Raw genomic sequence first — 21115 nt, forward strand, 5'->3', positions numbered from 1 at the left:
TTAACTTTAGCAAGGAACTCTAAAACCCTCTTTAACTTTAAAAAATAAAACACATTCTCCAATTTCTGTGTTTTCAAAGCAGAAACCAATTCTGTTATAGCTTCCATCATTTGGAATTTGCCCAGGCAAGAGTCTGCAAACACTAACCCAACCTCAAGCAGCCTTATCCTCTTTTCCTTTCAGTTCCCTCTGAAATCTGTCTTCACTATTTTGACTCTTACGATAGCCATTATTTATTTAATTTTACAAGCTTCCACTTTATTTCACAAATTCCCTTTAGTCATCAGGGACATCCAACATTCAAATTTTGCTGAAGGAAGATTTGTCTCCTTTTCTTATACTTCCTATACTGTGATGCAGCAGATAATGTATGTCCTAAATTACCATTCAGCTTATTAAACCATTAAATTACAGTTTCACTACAGGAATACATTATTTATTCTACTCCTTTTGTTTTAACATATCTTGCCTGAATTTCTCAAAAACTTGCCACCACCCCCAACAGAGAATGCAGTTTAAATCTCCTGATCTGCTCTTGGTTTTGTCAACCCCAAACTCTTGATAAAGGATGATAATGTAGTTTTGTCTGAGCTCCCTAAATGTAAGAGAAGCATGTCTCTCTCTCCCTGCAGCTACTGTTAAAATGGCTATAATCAAGGCAGAAAGCAGTGCAGCCTGCTGGGATGAATCACGACTGAAACCACAGGCCCTATTTTCAGGGTAAAGAGGGACTAATAAGAAGGGCCTAGAGCTCTTGTTGTCAATGTAAGTAAAGGAATCATCAAATAATCTGAGAGATATAAAAGCAGCACTTTGTAGCAATAACTGGCATCTGAGCAGTCAACAGTTCAAAAGACTTTCTCAAGTTCCCATCAGACTGACTTTACAGGTAAGTCTGTTTTATGGGAGCAGAAAATTTTAGGAGATGAAGTGCTCGTTGAGCTAAACTAAAAGGACAGGTGAGGAGCATCTCTCAGAAATTGTTTATTGCAGGCCAAGACTCCTAATGGATGACTTAAAGGTTGGCCTGTTCTCAGATATTTAGTGTTATCTGAATGTCACTATATAAAAGACTATAAAAAAATGGAACAATTAACTTGTTTTCATCTCTGTTATACGTGCTTTTTCTTACCTCTCTACTAGTATCTGCCAACAGTGGTAAAGGAAGAGATACAAAAAGCCTCTCCCTTCTTTAGTACTTCTCAAGAGAAGGGAGCCATTAACTTGTTACTTCCAGAAATATGGAGGTGGCAGCCAGCCAGCCAGGAGGACAGCATTCTTGCTGGAATGAGCTGTGCACCTATCCTGAACTTTTGATAAAAACTCACAGTGCCCAGCACAGGACCAAAAAGCACACCGAAAAGTGTGCCTGTTCCCTGTGCCCACCACAACAACCCTAGAGGCAGCGCATTACATCCTCCCTGCTGTGCCCTGACAGCTACACCTGTTTTTCCCAGCTCAGGATCTTCCCTGTTACACTCAAGGCTGGCATTTGTATTCCCAGTAATACCACTACTGCTCCATACTGCAGTAGCTCCAGCCGACAGCTAGATCCATTGGCGATGAAAGCTGCTGTGTGACCACACAGGCAGTCCCCGCTCCTCAGAGGCTACATTGCTCACACATTTTGGGGAGTTGCAAACCTTTCTTTTTCACCCTCAGCAACAGGCTACCAGTTTTGAAGCAAACGGTAAATCAACAGGTTCTGGGATGCCAGATTATTGCTGTTTTTACAGTTACAAAGATTCTTCCTCTCACAACAAAGAGTTACTTTGCATTCCAAAATTGCTCTCAGTCTGTAAGAATTTCAGCTTGCAGCTAATCAAAATAGTAGCAGTAGGTAAATACATTAGCAGTCTCTGAACTGTCATTAAAGTTACTTGATTGTAAAACAAAAAATTGACAAAAGTGATTCTTAGGTAAAGTTTTGCCTCCTTGAGTTTACTGAAAACAGAGCAGCAAGGGCAACAGCACTTTACTCCTGGTTTGTTGGTTTTTGTTTTTTTTTTGTTTTTTTTTTTTTTTTAAGACATTGAAGTATGCAAGCATCTAAGGACATTGAAGTGGGCTGGCTTCAGAGAGATCAACTAAGGCAAATGTAATCAGGATTAAGACTGAGGGGTGCATAGTAGGTTGATCAAGCAGCCTAGTTTTGTGTGGACCCCGTCCAGTATCACTAGATGATTTTTACTTAACGACTTACAGAAAAAAGCAAGCAAGCTACAATTAAAGGACATCTCCCCAGCAAAATTAAAACTCGATTCATGTTTTGTACAAACATTCTAAAGCACGCAAAGTAACTGTAAGTAAAAGCATGTGAAGTTTTCATGCACGTTTGTGCTGGGAGTAATAAAATTATCTCTGCCAGACAAGGCTAAGGTTTAGTTTATTCTCATTATTGTTGAAGTCTCTTCACAGCATTTTATTTTCTTTCCATTATTTTGCTTCTCCTCTCCCTTCCTCCCCTTTTCTCCTCTTCCTTCCTCCCAAATAACACTGTAGCATTTTCTCCTTATTCTTCCTTATCAAACAGGGAAACATTCACAACTGAGTGTCTCAACCTTTAAACTAGGTATGTGTGATCCTTGAATCAGCAGAAGGGTAGAACACAGCTAATACAGACTAGCCAGATTCTTCCTTATAAATATGCAAACCCTGCCTTCATATAATGTGCTAAATAAAATCTTTGAAAACATGAGATTTCTTTCCTAAATTTTAAAATGTAAAAATGACTGACTATAAGAAAAAACGTTACAATGAGAGAGAGGGACTCTGGAACCAGTGATGTCTTACTGAAACTACTGGCTGGTTTCCAGTATTTCAGAAACGTATGCTTGTGGAAGTAAACAGAGCCAGGACTTTTGCACTGTTACTCACTTCAGCAGTGGCAGTATTATAAAATATTTAAATAGTACATTTTAGAATATGGCTTCCACTATAAATTAGATTTCAATATTTTCAATCTTTCAAAGATTACATCATCATAAAAGAAGAGTGTGCAGATCTTGCAATAAACTTTGTTAAGAGCTTTTAATGTGTAAGAAAAGGTAACATTAAGAAACTTGTAATATACAGTGTAATAGCTTTATCCTTGCTCTTGCTGACAGATACCTTAATGAGGTCTTCAGCATGAACCAGTCTAATCACTTTTTTAAACCACACTGAATTTCTATTAACTATTAAAGTAATACTAGACATATACTTATCTCATCAAGAACCTGGGCTTGACATTATGCTCAAATTACTAAACATAAGAAAAAATTAATCAGAGGAAAAGAATATCCAGAAGAATGTGACAGCTCATCTGTAAGTTAACCAGAGGCAGGTTCTGAGCACAGAGAAGCAAATGGTTCAGGGTTTTGGTATGTACAGAGCTATCTGAAACCCCCTCCTTAAAGGAATGAATAAGAGCTGTGTACTCAAACATGGGATCTTCTGACAGCTACAGATGCAACAAAAATACTGAAAGAAATGAATGACCAAAGCTATATCGGAAAAAGCAGGAAGATGCTGGGATACCCAACGGAACTCGAAAGGTGATGTTAACAAATACAGCCACACAGATGCTAAATACATTTGACCCTCTCATAGCTCTGTACAACATGGGGGAGGGGGTTTTCCTGAGAACAAGGTACACCTGAGCATGGCAGCTCTGTTTAAACCACATGGCTCACCTGGTTACTGTTCTCCAACAGAAGCCATAAACAGATACCCAGGCAACAGTAAGAACAAAGCAAGCACATGAGAGTTCCCACCAATAGCCTCCCAATCGTTAGCTACTTGTCAGCCCAAGGGATTGCCCGAGTCCCTGGAGCCTACCTAAACTGCAGTAATACCCAAGGGATCTCTCGTTGAAGTGAAGCCCAGTCTCCTCTTGCATACACTTCTTGCAGTCACAACACCCTTTGGCAAGGAGTTCCATTATCTGTCTGTCTCTCATGTGTAGAACCACGTCCCTCTGTTTTTTTTTAAAAAATATCAATTTGATGCCCAACTGACAGCAATCCACCTGTCCCGGACTCATTTTGCAGACTATTGCTTGTGTGAATATGGGAATGTTAATGGATTTTTACTCTCTCCATATCATGTTAGGTGATTTATGCCTGGGAACCTACTAAAATAGGAGAAGCCAAAACAACATTTCCAGATTATGGATCAAAATACCATAAAACAGACCTTTAGACATGCGTAAATTACAATGAAGCCATTTGGGAAATCACTCAAATCACTTCTACAAATCACTACCACCATTTTGTAAAATCCCAATTCTGAGTACTGCTCTTGCCATGAGATTTCAAATCAACTTCACATGGTCTCTCCTCAAGCCCACATTAGACCTTCCACCCTTCCCCACCGAGAAATGGACAATCTATTTGGACACTGTTTACTAATAGCAAATCCTGGGGATATGTGCACATAATTGAAGCTTTTTTTTTTTTTTTCTCAAGGTGATGGAACAGTTCAAGCTATTTTAATTCTAGAATTGCTTAAGAGATACCCAGTGTCTTGAAATAACACCTCCTGTCCAAGAACTGAGGTTTGAGCAATGGTCAGGTAAAAAAAAGAGGTACTAGAACTATCAGTCTTGACAAATATGTTATTTGTGAAAGACAAAAAACAATACTTGCCCAAATAATGCAGTCAAAGAATTCTTCAGAAAGAAAAACTGAGAAGTGAGGAGAGAATTCTTCAAAACTTGAAATAAGCTGAAGCTTGGTGCAGGTCTAAACAGTTTTCGACATGTGATCACATACATAACAAAGCAGATCTAAAAGCCTGGCCTTCATGTTTGGCAACCTTTAAGCATTTCCTTAAACATCTACCTTCCTTTATGATAAGCACTGCAGCAAATCTGATGCTTTTAAAGAACATCATCAGAAATGCATTTAGGGAATGTAAAAGGTACTTTGTTTATATGGAAATAACTGGAAAATGCCTGATAGGAAAGTAACTTTCCTACATTTCATTGGCAGCTTTATATTTGGCACAAAATAATTACAGTCCTCTCTACCTATAGGACTGTATATCAAGGACAAGTACTGTAAGTTCATTGCTCTGACATGCAATCATCAGAAAAACTGAACAGCAGTCTGTGGTCAGGCTTATGAAGGCCATAAAACGGCAAGCTGCAACTCCTGTGGCAAGCACAACAAAGGGAAGTGTTTTATTTTATAAGCTAATGGAGAAGACTTAGAAAAAAGCATAAGGACCTTTTGGGTTTTTTAATTAAATACTTTAAAAAGTGTCTGCCTGTGAAATCAACAAGTATGTTTTATATTGACAGCACTATGTACTCCTAACTGACGGCAGCAGTGAAACACAGTGTTACAGTCCAAGAATGATACTGAAAATTTCAAACACAACAGTCTGCTCCCATCAGAAATAGATTTCAGAAAGAAGATTATCAAAAAGAAGCACCTCTAGTTTAAATACAATTACTTTAGAAAGGGACTAAGTATACTGATGGACTATTAAAAGGAAAAAAACATCAGCACTAACATAATGAAACATACTTAAGAAAATGGCTAGCAGATGTTGCAAAGCTAGAAAAATACATGGTTTTTTTTCTCTGTTCTTTGTGAAATCTAACTAGATCCAAATTTTCTGAAACACATGTGTATCTTATCTGGAAAACGTAGCAGGTATCCATTGAGTTGTAAATACCAAACTTAAACACCTTTAGAAACACAGACATATAAACATGTTTCTCCTAAAGAAAACCCCCCCTCTTTAGAGTGCCTTTCCCCCCCTCGTGATGGGAAAGAAACCCCCATCACATTACTAAAGAATTGCATAAAAAATTGGAACATTACAAAATGTTATACAGACTACTTGCCTTCTGAAATTTTTGTATTTTTGAAAGCACTTTTAAAAACATTAAAGTTTAAAACAAAAAAGTTAAAATTAAACCAGAATGTCTGTAACCTAGAACTTACCAAGTGTGATATTTTTAACTGCATATTCAAAAATACGCTTCTAAGTAATAAGAGCCATCATGGAGTGATTCATAGCTTCATGCAAAAACATCCCACAATATAAATCTTGTTAACCTTTTGAAAATCCCCAAAAGCTCATTACAAAGCTGCTGAATCCTGGCGTAACAAAACCTTATATTAAAGTATTTACTGTCCTTCTAAAGTGTCCATTACTTAGAAGAAATAATACACTTGAGTCAGCTGGATTTTATCATGGTCTGGCAGACAAGAAGTGACAGACAGTGGTGTATGTCAAATTAAATTATCCTAGGAAAATCATTATAGAAATTCAGGAGAAATAATTTCTCAACGGATGCTACACAACAAACTATTTTCCAATTGAATTAATGGCAAGTTTACAGGGTAACGAGTGTTACAGTGAAAAAGACTAATGAAGAAAAGGTGGTACCTTTCCTATCCTATTACTTTTCTCAGTTCTTGTAAAGTACATGCAACACCCTTGGAGACACTGGGTTTCAAATGGATTTGTTGCACAAAGAAGGATTAATTTTATTCTCCAAAGGAGTGACCTGTTACAAGAAATGCTGCATATTACATGCTACTTACTGAAAATATGCATTTATGACATTTAAATTATATTCCCTAATGTAAGCACTTAATTTTATTGTAATTCCTACCTTTATCTAACTTTACAGTCATTATCAAATAGAACCGTGTGAATATTGGAGAGTAGAAGCACAAAGTCTGAGTCAATTATGAAACTCCAAGTTAAAGCAGAGTAAAATCCTGCCCTTCCTGAAGTCAGTGAAAGAGCTGCTGCAGAGTTCACTGACACCGTTATTACATTATTTACATTCAGTCTTCATCTGCCACGAAGGTGAAATTAATGAGATTTACTGTACTTGACAAATACTACTTTCTGGTTTTTAGAACCCATTCGTGAATTCCTTCTTCAGTTCTCACTCTGGTAAATGAAGTAAGATAAAGGTCTTTCTCGGGGCTTCTCCTGAATTTTGGGAGAAAATGTACAGAAAGAAGAATTCAGTGATAGATTATTGCCAGTGAATAGTGGTGCTAAAGCCAGAAGCCTCACTACAGTTTTTAAACAGCCAGAAATTTTTAATGAACTATGTTAGATACTTACTTATTTGAAAGTACTATCTCTTCTCAATGAGAAAGTAATACTTTCCAACTTCTTTTTCTATTTTATTGTAAATGTATGGCAAAACTTGTAGTTATTGCTGAGATGGTACTAATTTTTAAAATGCTTATGATTTTTTTCCCCAGTATTACTCTGTGGACAGTTAATTGCTGGTGTCAACTGTAAAACTGCTGCTGAACGATGGGGGGAATGGCCAATCAGTCATTTTCCACTTACTTCTACTTAAAACAACCCCCAAACGTATTGTACTTACATTTCCTAAATGCATTTTTAATGTTGTTCTTAAAAAGCATCAGATCTGCTGCAGCATTTATCATAAAAGACAAGTGTTTAAAAAAATAAGGTTTCAAAACAGGAAAGGTAAACTTTCAGATTTGCTTTGTTACATTTATGTGTGTGATCACTCATCTGAAAACTATTTATTTTAGCCATGTACTAAGCTTCAGTTATGAGCACAGAATGCATATACTCAGTACTCAACTGCAAGAGGTATGTCCAGCTTTCTCTGTCCAGAAGTATCCTTTTCTCTCAGTGTTTGGTTATCATCTGAGTTACATGTACATAAAACTGGTTAAGCAAGTTGTGACACTTACAACTGGTAAAGTTGCAAAAGTACACTGACAAACACACTGTTTACAAAACCTGTAGGTCCAGCTTTTCACATGTCAGCTTCTAACGTCATCAAGTACCCAATATTAGGTGTTCATTAACTCCACCTGTATTGCTGTGTGAACTCTATTTTGACTGCATTCTAAGAAAAAGGAAGTGTAGTTTGGACCTCATTAACTCAACATTTGTCTTTCAGTTTATCTTTTCGCATGCAAAGATTGCACCTGGTGCATTCCTTTTGCTTTTTATTTTTCATTTTATTTACTTTTAAGCAAGGGCTTCTACACTTCTGAAATCCTTCCATGTTACCCACAACTTTGAAGTTCCCAAAATAATTTTTGAAAACTTGAATTCTCTATTAAGAGTGTAAGCACATACAATTACAGCACAACTGCCACACCGGTACTTCTTTTTAAAGCTGAGATGTCAAAATATTCAAAATATTTTTCCTATGGCAGTTGCAAAATGTAGGCCAAATTCTACAGTCTTCCGTCAGAAAAGTTCCTCTAGATGCACAAACTGGAGGCTTTTGGGCAGTACCTAGAGGAGGAAAATTCTTCCTGCAGCAAAAATGTAACATTTGGGCAGAGAAATTATCAAAAAATCAGAATACTACAGCCTATTATTTTAGGCAACTGGTTTGGTTTTGGATTAGATTCTGCTCTCATATTCCAATGACTCAGTAACAGAATCTAACCTTTCATTTCCATTCATTAAGAAAGGAGTCCTGTCTGGCTCTGGATTGTGGCATTTATGCCATTTTTATGGAGTTTGAAAGATTTTTATTTCATCCATGCTTCTTTTCACATTCACACTCATGTAGGGAATTTCATTCCAATAATGAGAAACAGAAAATATGAACTGCTTATAATGAAAAGTGCTGGGCATCTACAGCTGTACCAACAGTCGTCTTCTGCACTGAACCTTTTTTTTTCATCTGGCAATTATTTTCTTTGCACACATTTGTTCTGCCCATTTGTTTGAAAAAAAAAAAAAAATAATGCAGAAAATGTAGGTCCTCCCAATTAGGCTTTGTGTTTCACCAAGCTTAGCAGAGCTTCCCTGCCAGAGGGAAGTCCAGGGAGACAGGTCTGGTTAGATTGCTAAAGGGAATCCTCCTTAAAACTCTCCTCCATAGGAAGCTACACTCCAAACAGGTAAGGTGGGGTTAAAGCGCCTGTACTGCATTTCCTTCCCCATCTCTTGCCACCACATAGCACAAGCTACTAATTGCTCCCTCCAAAACCACAGCAAAATCAAGCCCTGTAGCAAAAGGTCGAAGAACGAAATTTAACATGAGACAGAAGAGAGCACAACAGAGAGCTGGAGGGACTGAGTTACATGTCAATGCTCTGAATTCTTCCAAACCAGGTATTTGCTAAATGAAATTAGAATGCCTGCAGAACAATGCAAAAACACTCTAGTGGCCCTGCCAGTGCAGCCTAAGGCTACTAATTCCTTCCCAACTCATGTGGCAGTGATGCTAATTCAGAGCCCAACACACCAACCAAGGGTCAGGTATTTCACCTCATTCCATGAAAATCCTCAGTGCCCTCTGCCTCCATCTTACATTCATCTTGTGCCTAACCTCAGCTTCAATGGACGGCAAAGAAACCATAAAAACAGAAGTCAGGTGACACATCTTTACATATTATCAAATAATACATTTTACTCTGAAAGCATGCATTTAAATTATACTCCGTTTCTCCCCATGAGTTTTACTTTCTACCTCATATCTAGGACCCTAAACTTAAAAGACCAGCTTTGCTGGTGAATGCAACTGTTACCCCTTGCTGGCCAATACAAAAGGATGGGAGCCTTGCAGGGAAAAAGGAAAGGATATTTGATCTGCCCAGTCAGTAAAAATAAACTATCCCTTGAGCATAACACCAGGAATCAGTCTCGTTTGTCACAATTTTCCCTATATAGCACACGCTGTATTTTACAAACAGGCTTTTAAAGTCCCATTTATGGCATTTGGCTCTTGAAATATACATTGACAAACAGTATCAGCAGAATATTTTCTTTTCTTAAGCAATTTGATGAATACTGAAAAAAAATCTGGAAGTCTGAAATTTTCTGGCTTTCTAATAAGTACATCTTTTTACACATTTTGTTCTGGGATTAGAATATATGGGGGTTTTGACACAGTTTATGTACAGCCTTCAAATGCTTTGCAGCTGGCAGCATTAAGATGGTTAAGCAGACTTAAAATGGTTAATGGTCATTTCAACTCTGTGTCTTCAGCCCACCTGCAGACCTAGTCAATTATTATGTCTGAAGAGTATTTGGTAATCTATGTAAAATGAGTTTGACTGTCTCGCTTTGAACTTCAGGGGATATGTCCACGTTACAAAATAACTTAGGCCAAGGTACTCAGCAGAAACTGTCACTGTACTGGCAGTTTCAGCCAAAAACCTGAAGTTGGAATGTGCGTTAGAAACAAAACACAACTTTGTTTCTGAAGGAAAACCGAGAAGAGTTTCAGCAGAAAAATGTTGGGAAGATTACTATGTGCCTCACACCTCCATGCTCTGGGTAGAGGAAAAATTTAAATTCCCAGCACCAATGCATTCAGAATTTGTTAGAGCAGTATTTTGCAGTAAACATTTAATAATAATAACTCCAGCAAAGCAAGAAATACTGCGTAGATGCTTTTACAAAATACAATTACCTGACATACTGCTGGGAGTTATGGATATGTAATCATTCTCGTTCTTCCTCCGTCACCGATATCACCTGCCAAAAAAAAAAGGAAAAAAAAATCTCATGTAATACATCCATAAATGCAAATCTGCAGAATACTATTAACATTTAAACAGGATGGAACATTTTGGATCTTGAATACCACGGTCCACATTTGATGGCTTAACAAATTAAATTCAATGCACCTTGCTTAACTGCATGAGGCGATAAGTGCAAGTCAGGTCCAAAACCTGGTGGACTGGAAGAGTTGCGGGTAACAGGGATTTGGAAGTAAGGTCAAAAAGCTGGTGGCTACTGACGTAGAAAAGAAATGCATCTGCCCACTTCATGGAACACTTTGCCTCACCTCACTTTTTTTGCAGAAGTTCCTTTAGGTCCAATGAGTAACTTTAGGAGCTGATTCTTTTATTTTAGAGTTTCTAATGATATACTCCCATTGGTATAGCAGTAAGAATAGAGGACTCAGAGATTAGAAATTCGCTGTCTACAGGTACACTGATTCTTCCTCAATCATTTGAAAACCTGAAGTCTATCAACTTCTACAAGTTTTGAGATGTAAATAGTAATTTTACTCATTTGGCAGAAAAGTAATTCATATGTGCTTATTACTTCTGAACAATGGCATCTTTGATTTTATTAAGGAGATAATTGCAGCTGTAAGGAACTGTATTTGGCATCCTGAAGTCATGGTATTAGTATTTAGATTGCCTCCCCCATTCATATGTCCATACATACACGCTCCTTTTCTGTCTGGCAGCAAAGTCTGAAGGCCTGCACATTAATTTTGTGTCAGGACAGAAAGTCACCGATACCAGTCACAGCATCGTACTTCTCTGCAGTATCTGTACTCATACTAGCCATGTTTTTCAAACAGAGGCATCGCAGGCAGCACTCCCTCCTTCAGCCACCCCAGCCCACAACACAGTGTGCTGCTGGATGATCCCAGCTCGCTCCCTGGTTTAAGCGCCAACAATCCAATCCAAGTGGAGACAATCCTAAAGGCATTACTCCAGAATAGAGACAAGATCTCATTAGAATTTTTAAATAAGAAATCCCGGGCCTACAACTGACCCCACTAATGCCAGTGGAAAACTAGCCTGGGATCAGTCACGCTCGCTTGATTGTCAGGAAACGCGTATCTTCTAACGTCTGCACGCAAGTGACATTGCACAGGGGAAGCAGAACCTCTCTTCGATCGCCCTGATCGACATTTTACGTTAAGAAACTGTCCTTTGGTACACGTTAACAACCTTTTGATCTTTATCTCTCGCCATCCAAGCAGCACCACAGCCCTGTCAGTATTTCCCCTCACACGGGGAGCGCTTCCCTTCCTTGTCCTTGAAGTAAACACCCTCCACGAACAGCAGGCTGAAAGGACAGCTGCTCTATTTAGTCACAGACTACAACGCTAGAATGAGAAAGCAGGTGAATTGCAGCAATCGCATGTACCGTGTAATTAATGCATCTGGGACGCTGCCTCGCAGTTCCACCTCAGCCCATCAGCCCCCGCCCCCCCGCCCGGGCCGAAGGCTGCCGGCAGCTCGGCCCCTCCGCAGGCTCCACAAGATGGCGGCCGGGCGCCCCGCCGCGCCCTGCGGCCCCCGCACCGCCCCGGCCCCTCGCCCCAGGTGCCCCTCGGCGTCCCGCTACTCCAGACGGGGCGGGAGCCAGGGCCTTCCCCCAACCCAGGGGCCGCAGCGGAAGGCCGCAGCGGAGAACCGCAGCCAGCCCTCCCGGAGCGGCCCGCGGGCGCGGTGCTGCCCCGCTGCGCGGCTTTTCTCACGCACAGGCCCCGGCCCCGCCCGCCCCGGCCGGCCCCGCCGCCGCGCAGTGCGGTGCGATGCGGTGCGGTGGCGCCCCCTGGCGGCGGCGCGGGAGCAGCCCGGAGGGGAGCGGGGGAGCCCGCAGCGGCGGGGCACCGCAGCGCTGCGGCGGGCGCTTCCCACCCAAACCCCGACCCTCTCAATTAACAGCTCTATTATCTCCTCCGTAATGTGCTCCCTGTCTTTTTCATCGCTTTATGCCTCATTACATTAGCCGGGCATATCTGGGAAATCTTCAAACTAAATTAATTGCTCCTCCAAGATTCAAATTGCTTCAGGATTCAACAAAATAACACCAACACTCCACAAAGAAAAACAACGCCCACAAACAAACAAACAAAGCAAACCCAAGAGAAAAAAAAAGGCGGGTCGGGGGGGGGGGGGCGGGGGGAACCTCAGCCCATAATGTTGACTGTATTTGTAAAGCAAGCGCATGGTAAAACCTACCAAAAGTTTTACAGCAGGGACTGGTAAAATATCCTCCAGCACACATGTTACAACGTATTTTTATCTCTTTGTCTTTTCTCCCAAGGAAACCACCCGAGACTGCCTGGGCTTTTCTCAGAAAAGACAGTATCTCCTTAAACTCTTCAGGGAAAAGCAAATACTCCGCTTGGTATTTGCCATGTACAAACAACACGACCAGAGGCAACAACACAAGATCTTTCTTTTGCTGCTGACATCTTGTGGAACTTCAAAATCCTTCACAGTCTGTCAATCAGAAGATTAAAGAGGATACAAATTTAGATCGGGCCTCCCAATTAGAATCAGACTCTGACACACATACACACACACACACACACACACCCCCCATGTCATGGGACCCCGTGAACCTCAACAATGAGCCATTTCCCAGAATTTCATTGTGGTTTGGTGACTCAGTGACACACAAGTGCTTTTGCAGTAAACAATTGAGCATTTTAAATAAAAATGCTGCTCATCCTGTAAATAATTAGTTACTTACCCTAAAATTACTGGTTTTGCACCGATCTATTAAAAAAAGGGGTGGGGGGAGGAGAAATACAAAGTTATTCAATGAATTATGTATAAAAAAAATATTCTAGCTATCCTGGGAGTTTTGCCATTTTCCCTGATGAGAGCAGGACTTGGCATGAAGGCAGCTGTCACTTGTGTAAAAAAACTAATTATGAAATGACTGCAGGAAAAGATAGTCTTTTGTTTAAAGGATTACACTAACGTATCTGGCTTTGGCACAGTCCTCCTGTGTCCCACAGTTTAAAATGGAGAGAGTACATCCTCTTCTCCTCGCACCCTCCCAGACATTAAGTTTCTCGGAGCAGGTCTTGGTGGTGCTGTGAATGCACAGCATCCCACCTACCTAGCACCTCCACCAGGCAGATTTAGCAACCACCGAAAGAACCACAGTAAACGAGCTCATTTGTAACACCTGCTTTGTACCTGACGGTGATTTTAATAATCTTAAATGTTCTCTAAGAGAATGGCCTTTATCCCACACTTTATATGCCATAAGTAATTTTCTGCTTTTTCCTTCTAAGGAATGATGCGCATGGACAGAAACACTGTGGAGGTACAGAGCTATTTATCTGTTCTGGCACCCAAAACCTTGACCATCTTCTGAAAGCCCAGCACGGTTGCTACTTTAAATGAGCAAGCAGAGTAACTGGTGTCTACATTAATTACAGCAAACTTCTCTTGAAGGCACATATGTGGAAGACGTTGGAGGAAATCAGGTTCTTCTTCAGTCTACAACGTGAACAGACACAAATGGGAAGAGCGCGCGTGAGTCACAGGCGAGGCTCCACCACATCAGGCCAATAATGTCTGGGAGTCTTCATGGACGTTGCAGAGTAAGTTTCTTTCTTGCCAGAAGTGACACAATTTTTACGGGTAAGCTTTGCTAACATCACAGAGAGCAGGCTTCATTAGATTATTTTTTGTGTGTCAAGCACTCTTTGCCCACAAAGCTACCCAAGGTCTCATGGCTGTGAGTCACAAGCCCTGAGCACGCAGCACTAACTTCAGAGGTTGCTATCTCACATCCTACATGATCTCCCCACAAGAGAGCCGAGGCCGCGGAGCAGGTAGTGTGATCTTTCTCCATCACCAGAGTTCAATCCTACTTTTTTTTCTTGCTTTTCTTTAACAAGGTAGTGCTCACATTTGTATCGGATACCTCAAATAAAAGTAGCAAAATGTTGATTCCATTCTGATACCAAGTTACATTTCAGATCTACAGCCCTGCATCAGGAAAAGAATATCCCTATTTTGCCCCAAATAAAAAAAAAAAATACATCTTTGGGATCTTCATCTCCTCTGGCCTGAAAAGGTGCTATTTGGAACTAATTCTCAGGCTTTGGTCTCCAATCTAGAAATGCTGTCAAGCTGTACCACCAATTAGTGCAAAACTTCTTCTCCCATAATGAAAGGCAATTAACCAACTAACATTAATGAGTGTGGTTAAGCATTCTCCCACTCTCACCAAGTGCCTCCTCCTCCATACAAACGCACTGGATGACCAATGGCTATATAAAGGGTTGCGCTGCTCTGGGGATGAGGATGTTTCTGACCTTACCCTGTTGCTGCAGGTTTAATGGCAGCTGCCAGTCTGTAGGCAGGGGGGCACAGCAATTTGCCATTTGAATCCCGGTCCCTGCCCGCAGGGTGAACTGCAGGCTGCCCGGCAAGCCCTGGCACAGCTTGGGGGAACCAGCGCTGCTGCTTCCCACCTCTTCTGAAGGCAGCAACAGGCGGGGAAGGGGATTTTGCACCTTTCAGAAGCACTGATGAGCCGCCCAGCTCCTTGCCCCTCACCAGCCTGTCCCTTGACATCCCCTTTCAAAAGCCAGAGGGAGGGCTACGGGAGACCCGGATCTTCCACCTGAGTCCCTCCTGTAACCCCACCTGAAGGACCCAATGTCTGGCTTATCCCCGGCACTCTTACACAACACTTACACAACGCTCGCCCTTCCTGGCTCGCTGGGAGCTGGGTTGCCTCCAGGGAGAGGAGCCTTGTGCCCAGAGGAGGGGAGGGCTGCTGGCAGACCCCGGGGGTGGGTGGGAGCGGGCCCAGGTCCTGGGATGCAGCGAGGAGCAGGCGAGGGTGAGGAGCAGGATAGCAGAGCACACAGGGTTTGTAACGGGGCACAGGGCAGAGCTCCAGCAGTCAGACCCAGTGCCCCAGGACATCAGCCCCTCACACTCTGCCCTGGCACAAGTTATGGCACTTTTGTTTTTCTCGGGGGCTGTTTTGGCTTGGGAGTGATGAATTATGGGATGTGTCATCTAAACATTTTCTGCAAACTCCCTCCCATGAAAGTTGCTCCCGCTTTTAACTTCATCTTTAGTGAAAAATCAAAGAAGCAACTCCACATGAGGAAAAATGACAAGGTAGCCTTTAGGCTGTATTGATGCCTAACTGAACTTTCAGATTTGTTTCAATATTTAACATTTCAATATTTAATAGCAAGGCAAAATTAGCGCTTTAGAGCAGAGTTATACAGAAGATTCTGAATTAATACATACTCAGTGAAAAATGTACTAGACTATGCCTTATGGTACATGGTACCTATATAATGAGCAAGCAGTATTCTCTCCCTTGTAAAACACACTGAACAACTGTGCCTTGTACGAGAAATGACAACCTATCTAGATTTCTAGACATGCTTAACAAAAAGCCCCCATGAGAACTCCCTTGTAGGCACAAGCTCAGAAGTGGACTTCGACTCGTGCTTTTTATTACTAGTCTAGTTCAACTCACAAGGACACAAAAACATGCAGTAAGGCATAAAATCAAAACCACGGTGCACTATCTGTATAAACACTTGCAATCTATCTTGAAACACTCGATCAAAAAGGCAAGGAGCTACTAAGCTTTCTAACATGAATGTCCAGTAGTTCTGTGTAACCTTATTCTTTCCTCCTCACACAGACTCAATGTGCTCTTTAGAACAGAGTACTGGGTTTACCTTTTAGGCTCAGAATTTCCTATTTAAACTTGCTTCTTAAATGCTCTAAAAATGGCTGAGCACTAACAAGTCAAGATTATGGATGCTCTGCGTCAGACAGACCATAATATGGTATGTCCTTGTCTCTGTGCAGGCATCAGCAGCTTTTTTACAGCATGAAAGCCAGAAAATGATTATATGCAGACAATAAGCCTGATAAATAATAACGGTAACCTCACTGCTTTACAGGGTCTTTTGAAAGCTTTTGTGCTTCAATAACCAGAACTGCAGGATGAGCAAAGTTAATTTAGATGGACGAAGTCATTCCTCCTATAGTCCCCCACTGGTGGGACTTCAGTTCTGGCATACGGCTTGCAGGACAGGCTGAATGATAAAGCTGTTGTTTTGAATGTATCTAGAAAAAATAGACAGAGGACCACAAAATTAAATAATGCAAAATAAAAGCAAGATAAAAGTTGGTTTTATGAATTCATCAAAACTTAATGTCTTAGTGTATTTGGGTAAATATATCTGTTTATAAGCTAATGGAAAACATAATAATCTATTTTGACATAGCCAAAAAGAGTGTCAGCATTTCTGTCCATTTCCCAGCAGCTTGGACACACTAGAAAGGTAGTCTCATCGGTATCATCGAAAGTGCACGGGGGAAGACTGCAACATTACCTTTAAACCACCTAAGCATCAAGCAGAAAACTGAGTACGTAACAGTTCTCTAGTCCTGGACTTACAGAAATGAGTAATGTTATCTCACTTACAGAGTATCTCAAATCACTTATTATCACGGTGCGGAGCTGTCAACTGGCCCTAAGATGTAAGGGCTCTAAGAAGTCTTCTTATATTTGGATTAAAACTTGGTCAGCATCGTGGACCGTAGCCTTCTCTTTGCTTTACTTCATCCCCTTGCAGAAACATCAGCTCCCTAGCACTTTGCTTTGGCCTACTACATGTGTACACAGGAGGGCATGAGAGGAGCACAGAATTGGAAGCAGCCTTGTTTAGCAACTATTCTGATAACCAGTGCTTTATTCCCTGTGGGGGACTTTCTTAACATGAAGTGGTACAGTGCAAGCTAGCCAGATTTGCCAAAGAGTAGCTGATCTGTGTAAGTTATGTCTATACTGTTACAGATTTAGACCTTAGTTCAGAAAGACCTCTACCTACTTGCATAAATATCCAGCTGAACAAGCATCCTGGAGGGCCAAGCATGCTAGAAAAGCAAAAGGGATAAAGGCCTCATATTTAAGTGTTTATTCCTGTGTTTTTTGTGTGTTCATGGCTTACGTGTTCATCCTCCAGCGTATGGGAGTTCCATTCACACAACTGTTTAGACATAAAACTTTTCTTCTTTGTTTTGTTCTGTCAACTCATGAAACATTAGCTTTCCCTGAGATTTCAACCAGGGACAGTTTTATCTTCAATGCTAATTTCTCTTATTACTCACTGCGAAGCGTGTATTAGACGAAGGCTGTCTTGAATTACCCAGTAAATCCCTACAACTGACTAACAGCAGATAATCCCAAAGATACTAAATTTCAAAGACTTTCATTGAAACTGGTGATTTTCCACCCTCATGATGAAATGGATTAAGAAAAAAAGAGTGTTTTCTAAATGTCAGGAGGGGAGATACCAGGATGAATCTTGTTAACAGAAATGCATTTTGTCCATGCATCTTATATACGCTGTGTCTAAAAAATCAGTGAAGCAGAAGTGAGTATGTTCTAAACTACAAATGTCACTCTGAATAGGGGTAAGTACTACCCTACAGATTGGTACTGGCATTTGTTTGAGCTATTCTTAGGGACTCAGATATGAACAGCAGAATTAATGCAGCTTTAGGCTTTCTGCTTTTCTTAACCAGACATTCAAAGAGCCACCACTTAGTTCAAAAAATAATTCTAAATACTGAAAACTCATCGTCTGTATTGTGGGCCTTGAATTACACTGTGCAAATATATAGAACTCTGCAGAGACCCTTGGAAAAGAGAACAAGAGATGCTGTTACAGTTATGGATTTAGCCTCATGGGTTTTGCAACTTGACGAGTTTTCCAAACCTGAATCTGTATGTCCTAAAAACTGATAGCTGAACTGCAAAACCACTGAATTCTGAAATGTTCTACACAGATTCCAGACCTGAAACGTATGGCTTAAATTCAGTTGTAAGTGGGGGAAAACTTTGAAGAAGCTTATTTTCAACAACATTAAGGTAACGGAGCAGAACAAGAAGTTAGCTGTTTTCTGAAATCTGTATCCCTAGCCAGCAAAACCTATGGTAGGGGGGGGTAAAGGCTAGCTAAAAGTCTGTGCAGATCCTTTCTGCAAGTCGAACTGGTGGTCCTGGAGCCTTTGCCTGCCACTGCAGGAGCAGCTCAAGGGAAATGCCCATAAGACAGATGCTGACAGCGCGACACACACCAAAAGGGGACAGGGCATTTCTGGATGTGCAGGTTCAGGTCTCATGTCAAGCAGTAAGGCAGATAATATCCCTGGAGGCACGATGAAGGCACCAGAGACACAAAAAAAGTATGAATAATAGAAAAGGAGGTACGGACAGTAAAGTTAAATGATTAAGGGGCTGGACTAACATGTATCGGTTGAGAGTTAACTATGGCTTGGTAAAGTGACAGCAAAGTGAGCGCATGAGAACCGTGCTCAAAAGAGAGCAAGGGATGTTGGAAGAATGTGACTGTTACGGAAAATTTGGTTAAATTATGCTAACGGTTGCTGGTGGATATGTGATTAGGTTAGAGGGCAGCTATATTTAAAAAGGAGAATTCCTGCCTGGTTTTAATTGATATTTTGAAATGGAGAATCCCATATTGATATTTCTGAGGTTTACCCAAAAGCTTATTTTTCAAAAGAAAAAATTCAATTACTTCACTAACAATCAGGCTCAAGTTAGAAAAAGCTTTCTGCAAACATCCCCTCTGAAATTTCAAAATATAAACCACATGTTTTGTAGATACATAAATATATTTGTAATTATTATAAATAAATAAAGGGTTTCAAGTTACCTGGCAATAAGCTGGTGGTTATAAAATATGACTATTAAAACTATCTAAACGCCCATTTGCTTATGGTTTTGGGCAGACGGGAGTCATGGAGAGAAGGAATAATACCTGTGAAAATGAAGCAGAAGCTCTTACCTTGCTTATTTTAACAGAAGATTGCTTGCACCCTCTGCAATGGCTCTGTATATATGACCAGAACCGCATGAAGTTAACTAGAATTCAGCTGAGGATTTTCACAGCTCAGAAGTTACCCTATTAAAAGTCCTGTTCTTCTTTATCCTCATTTTTTGGAGAACAAACACATTATGGTGTATTCCCAACAAAAAACTTCACTCATTTATTCTTTAAGGCAGCAGAGTTGCCTCAGAGGTGTGCTCTAACCTCTCTCGCTCCCTGCACCTTTTTTCCTGCCCTCACTGGGGCTTCGTTGTGGAGAGTGGAGAGGACAACTACTTCTTTTCAGAAGAGGCATATATCCTAATATTAAATACAAACATTATAGAAGCCAACCTAATTTTGAGTGCAGACTAGAAACAAATCACATAGCCTCAGTGTCAACAATGGCCTTTCAGTATGTCCGATAAAACAGCAATTTCTTCTTTTTTTTTCTGAACCTCTCGTCTGCTGCTTCATTTACAGCTAACAATAATAGTCAGGCCCCAAAATAAAGAAAAAGTTTAATCGCTGATGATTTCGCTATCTCTCTTAAACAAACAACAGAAGTCCACAACCTTTTAACCTTTTCCATCCTATTTGCTAATTACTTATTTTGTAATTAATCCATTATGTATCTGTCATTGCGTTTTAAATTAAATCACTTTAATTGCTAGTAAGTAGGGTTTATTTAGTTCCTGGTATGGTTGTACGGGGTCATGAGTGGGGAGCTGTTGAACCACTCTGAGTTACAGGTGGCTCTGCAAAACTGCTTTAGTTGCTGAAGATAAAGAAGAGTTAAGCTGCTTTCCTTAGGTGATTTTGTTTTAATGTCTAATGGATTAAAGTTTACTGCAAACGTGGGAGGGCATTTTTTGTTTCTTGCATATAATCAGACTGGGCATTATTTTGTTTTTTGAAATCATTTTTAATAAAGAAATACTTATGCTGATAGTTCTAGAAAATACCTATCACCACAATGCCTACTTTGCTGCATAGCAGAGCTCCATGAAATGCAACGCTTTATATTAAAAGCTTCAAATAAAGGGAATAGAGAAGATCTTACACATGGGGAACAGGGAGTTTTACGCATGGGGACGACAGAGAGCACACTTTAATACCTTCATATAAAACACCATAAAAACTGAGGATGGACATAAAAGATTTTTTTTTCTCTGTAGTACATTCCCCTTCTACCCCTTGCATGACCTGACTCGCTTCACCGACCCTGCAGAAAGTACCCACTTCTTTGCTGGTTCATTTTGTGCTGGGTTTGAGCCCTGTGAGGTGGTGGGCGAGCACCGCAGCTGGCACAAAGCGGCAGGAGCCCACCCTGCAAGGAGGGAAGGGCAGGGAGACGAGGGTCACCCTGTCTCATAAAACGGCACCCCACTGGAACACACCAGGGCTTTATGCCTTTTGCAATCAACTAGAGTATTTATGACTCTGTGCACTGAACTTACTTTTTAATCGTTAAAATGATTTCTGAAGGTTTTTGAAACACCTTTGAAGATTGTAAGTCTTGAACTGGGGGGAAACTCCACCCCCAAAGATAACACAATCCATTACAACTTTTTTTTTTGTATTTGGATCCTTATACACTGAAGAAAGGCACTAAAAAGTCCTTGCTGCATGTTCTAGAGAACAGCAATATCAATTGGTAAGGTCGATTTCCCTTTAGTACTAAATAAAGCCAAGAATCTAGTACTGATGAGAAATGAGAATAAATTTCCAGCAAGAACCCAAGTCCACACCTTTGCTAAATTACCT

At 40.7% G+C, this 21115-nt stretch overlaps 1 protein-coding gene across 6 annotated transcripts in view; it reads right to left on the reverse strand.

The window, feature by feature from the left end:
- The window catches only part of THRB (thyroid hormone receptor beta), a 161293-nt gene that overhangs the window by 41255 nt on the left and 98923 nt on the right, over positions 1 to 21115 (reverse strand). For 5 of the 6 annotated variants that reach the window (XM_055804950.1, XM_055804952.1, XM_055804951.1 and 2 more), the window contains one exon: positions 10382 to 10446. In XM_055804950.1, coding sequence (XP_055660925.1) covers positions 10382 to 10388 — 7 coding nt within the window. In that variant the 5' untranslated portion in view covers positions 10389 to 10446. Of the gene's footprint in view, positions 1 to 10381; positions 10447 to 11663; positions 11687 to 21115 lie in introns of those variants that run through there. The other variant, XM_027782738.2, reaches the window with a different exon arrangement.

Source organism: Falco peregrinus, chromosome 5 (genome assembly GCF_023634155.1).
Source record: "Falco peregrinus isolate bFalPer1 chromosome 5, bFalPer1.pri, whole genome shotgun sequence".
Lineage (NCBI taxonomy): Eukaryota > Metazoa > Chordata > Aves > Falconiformes > Falconidae > Falco > Falco peregrinus.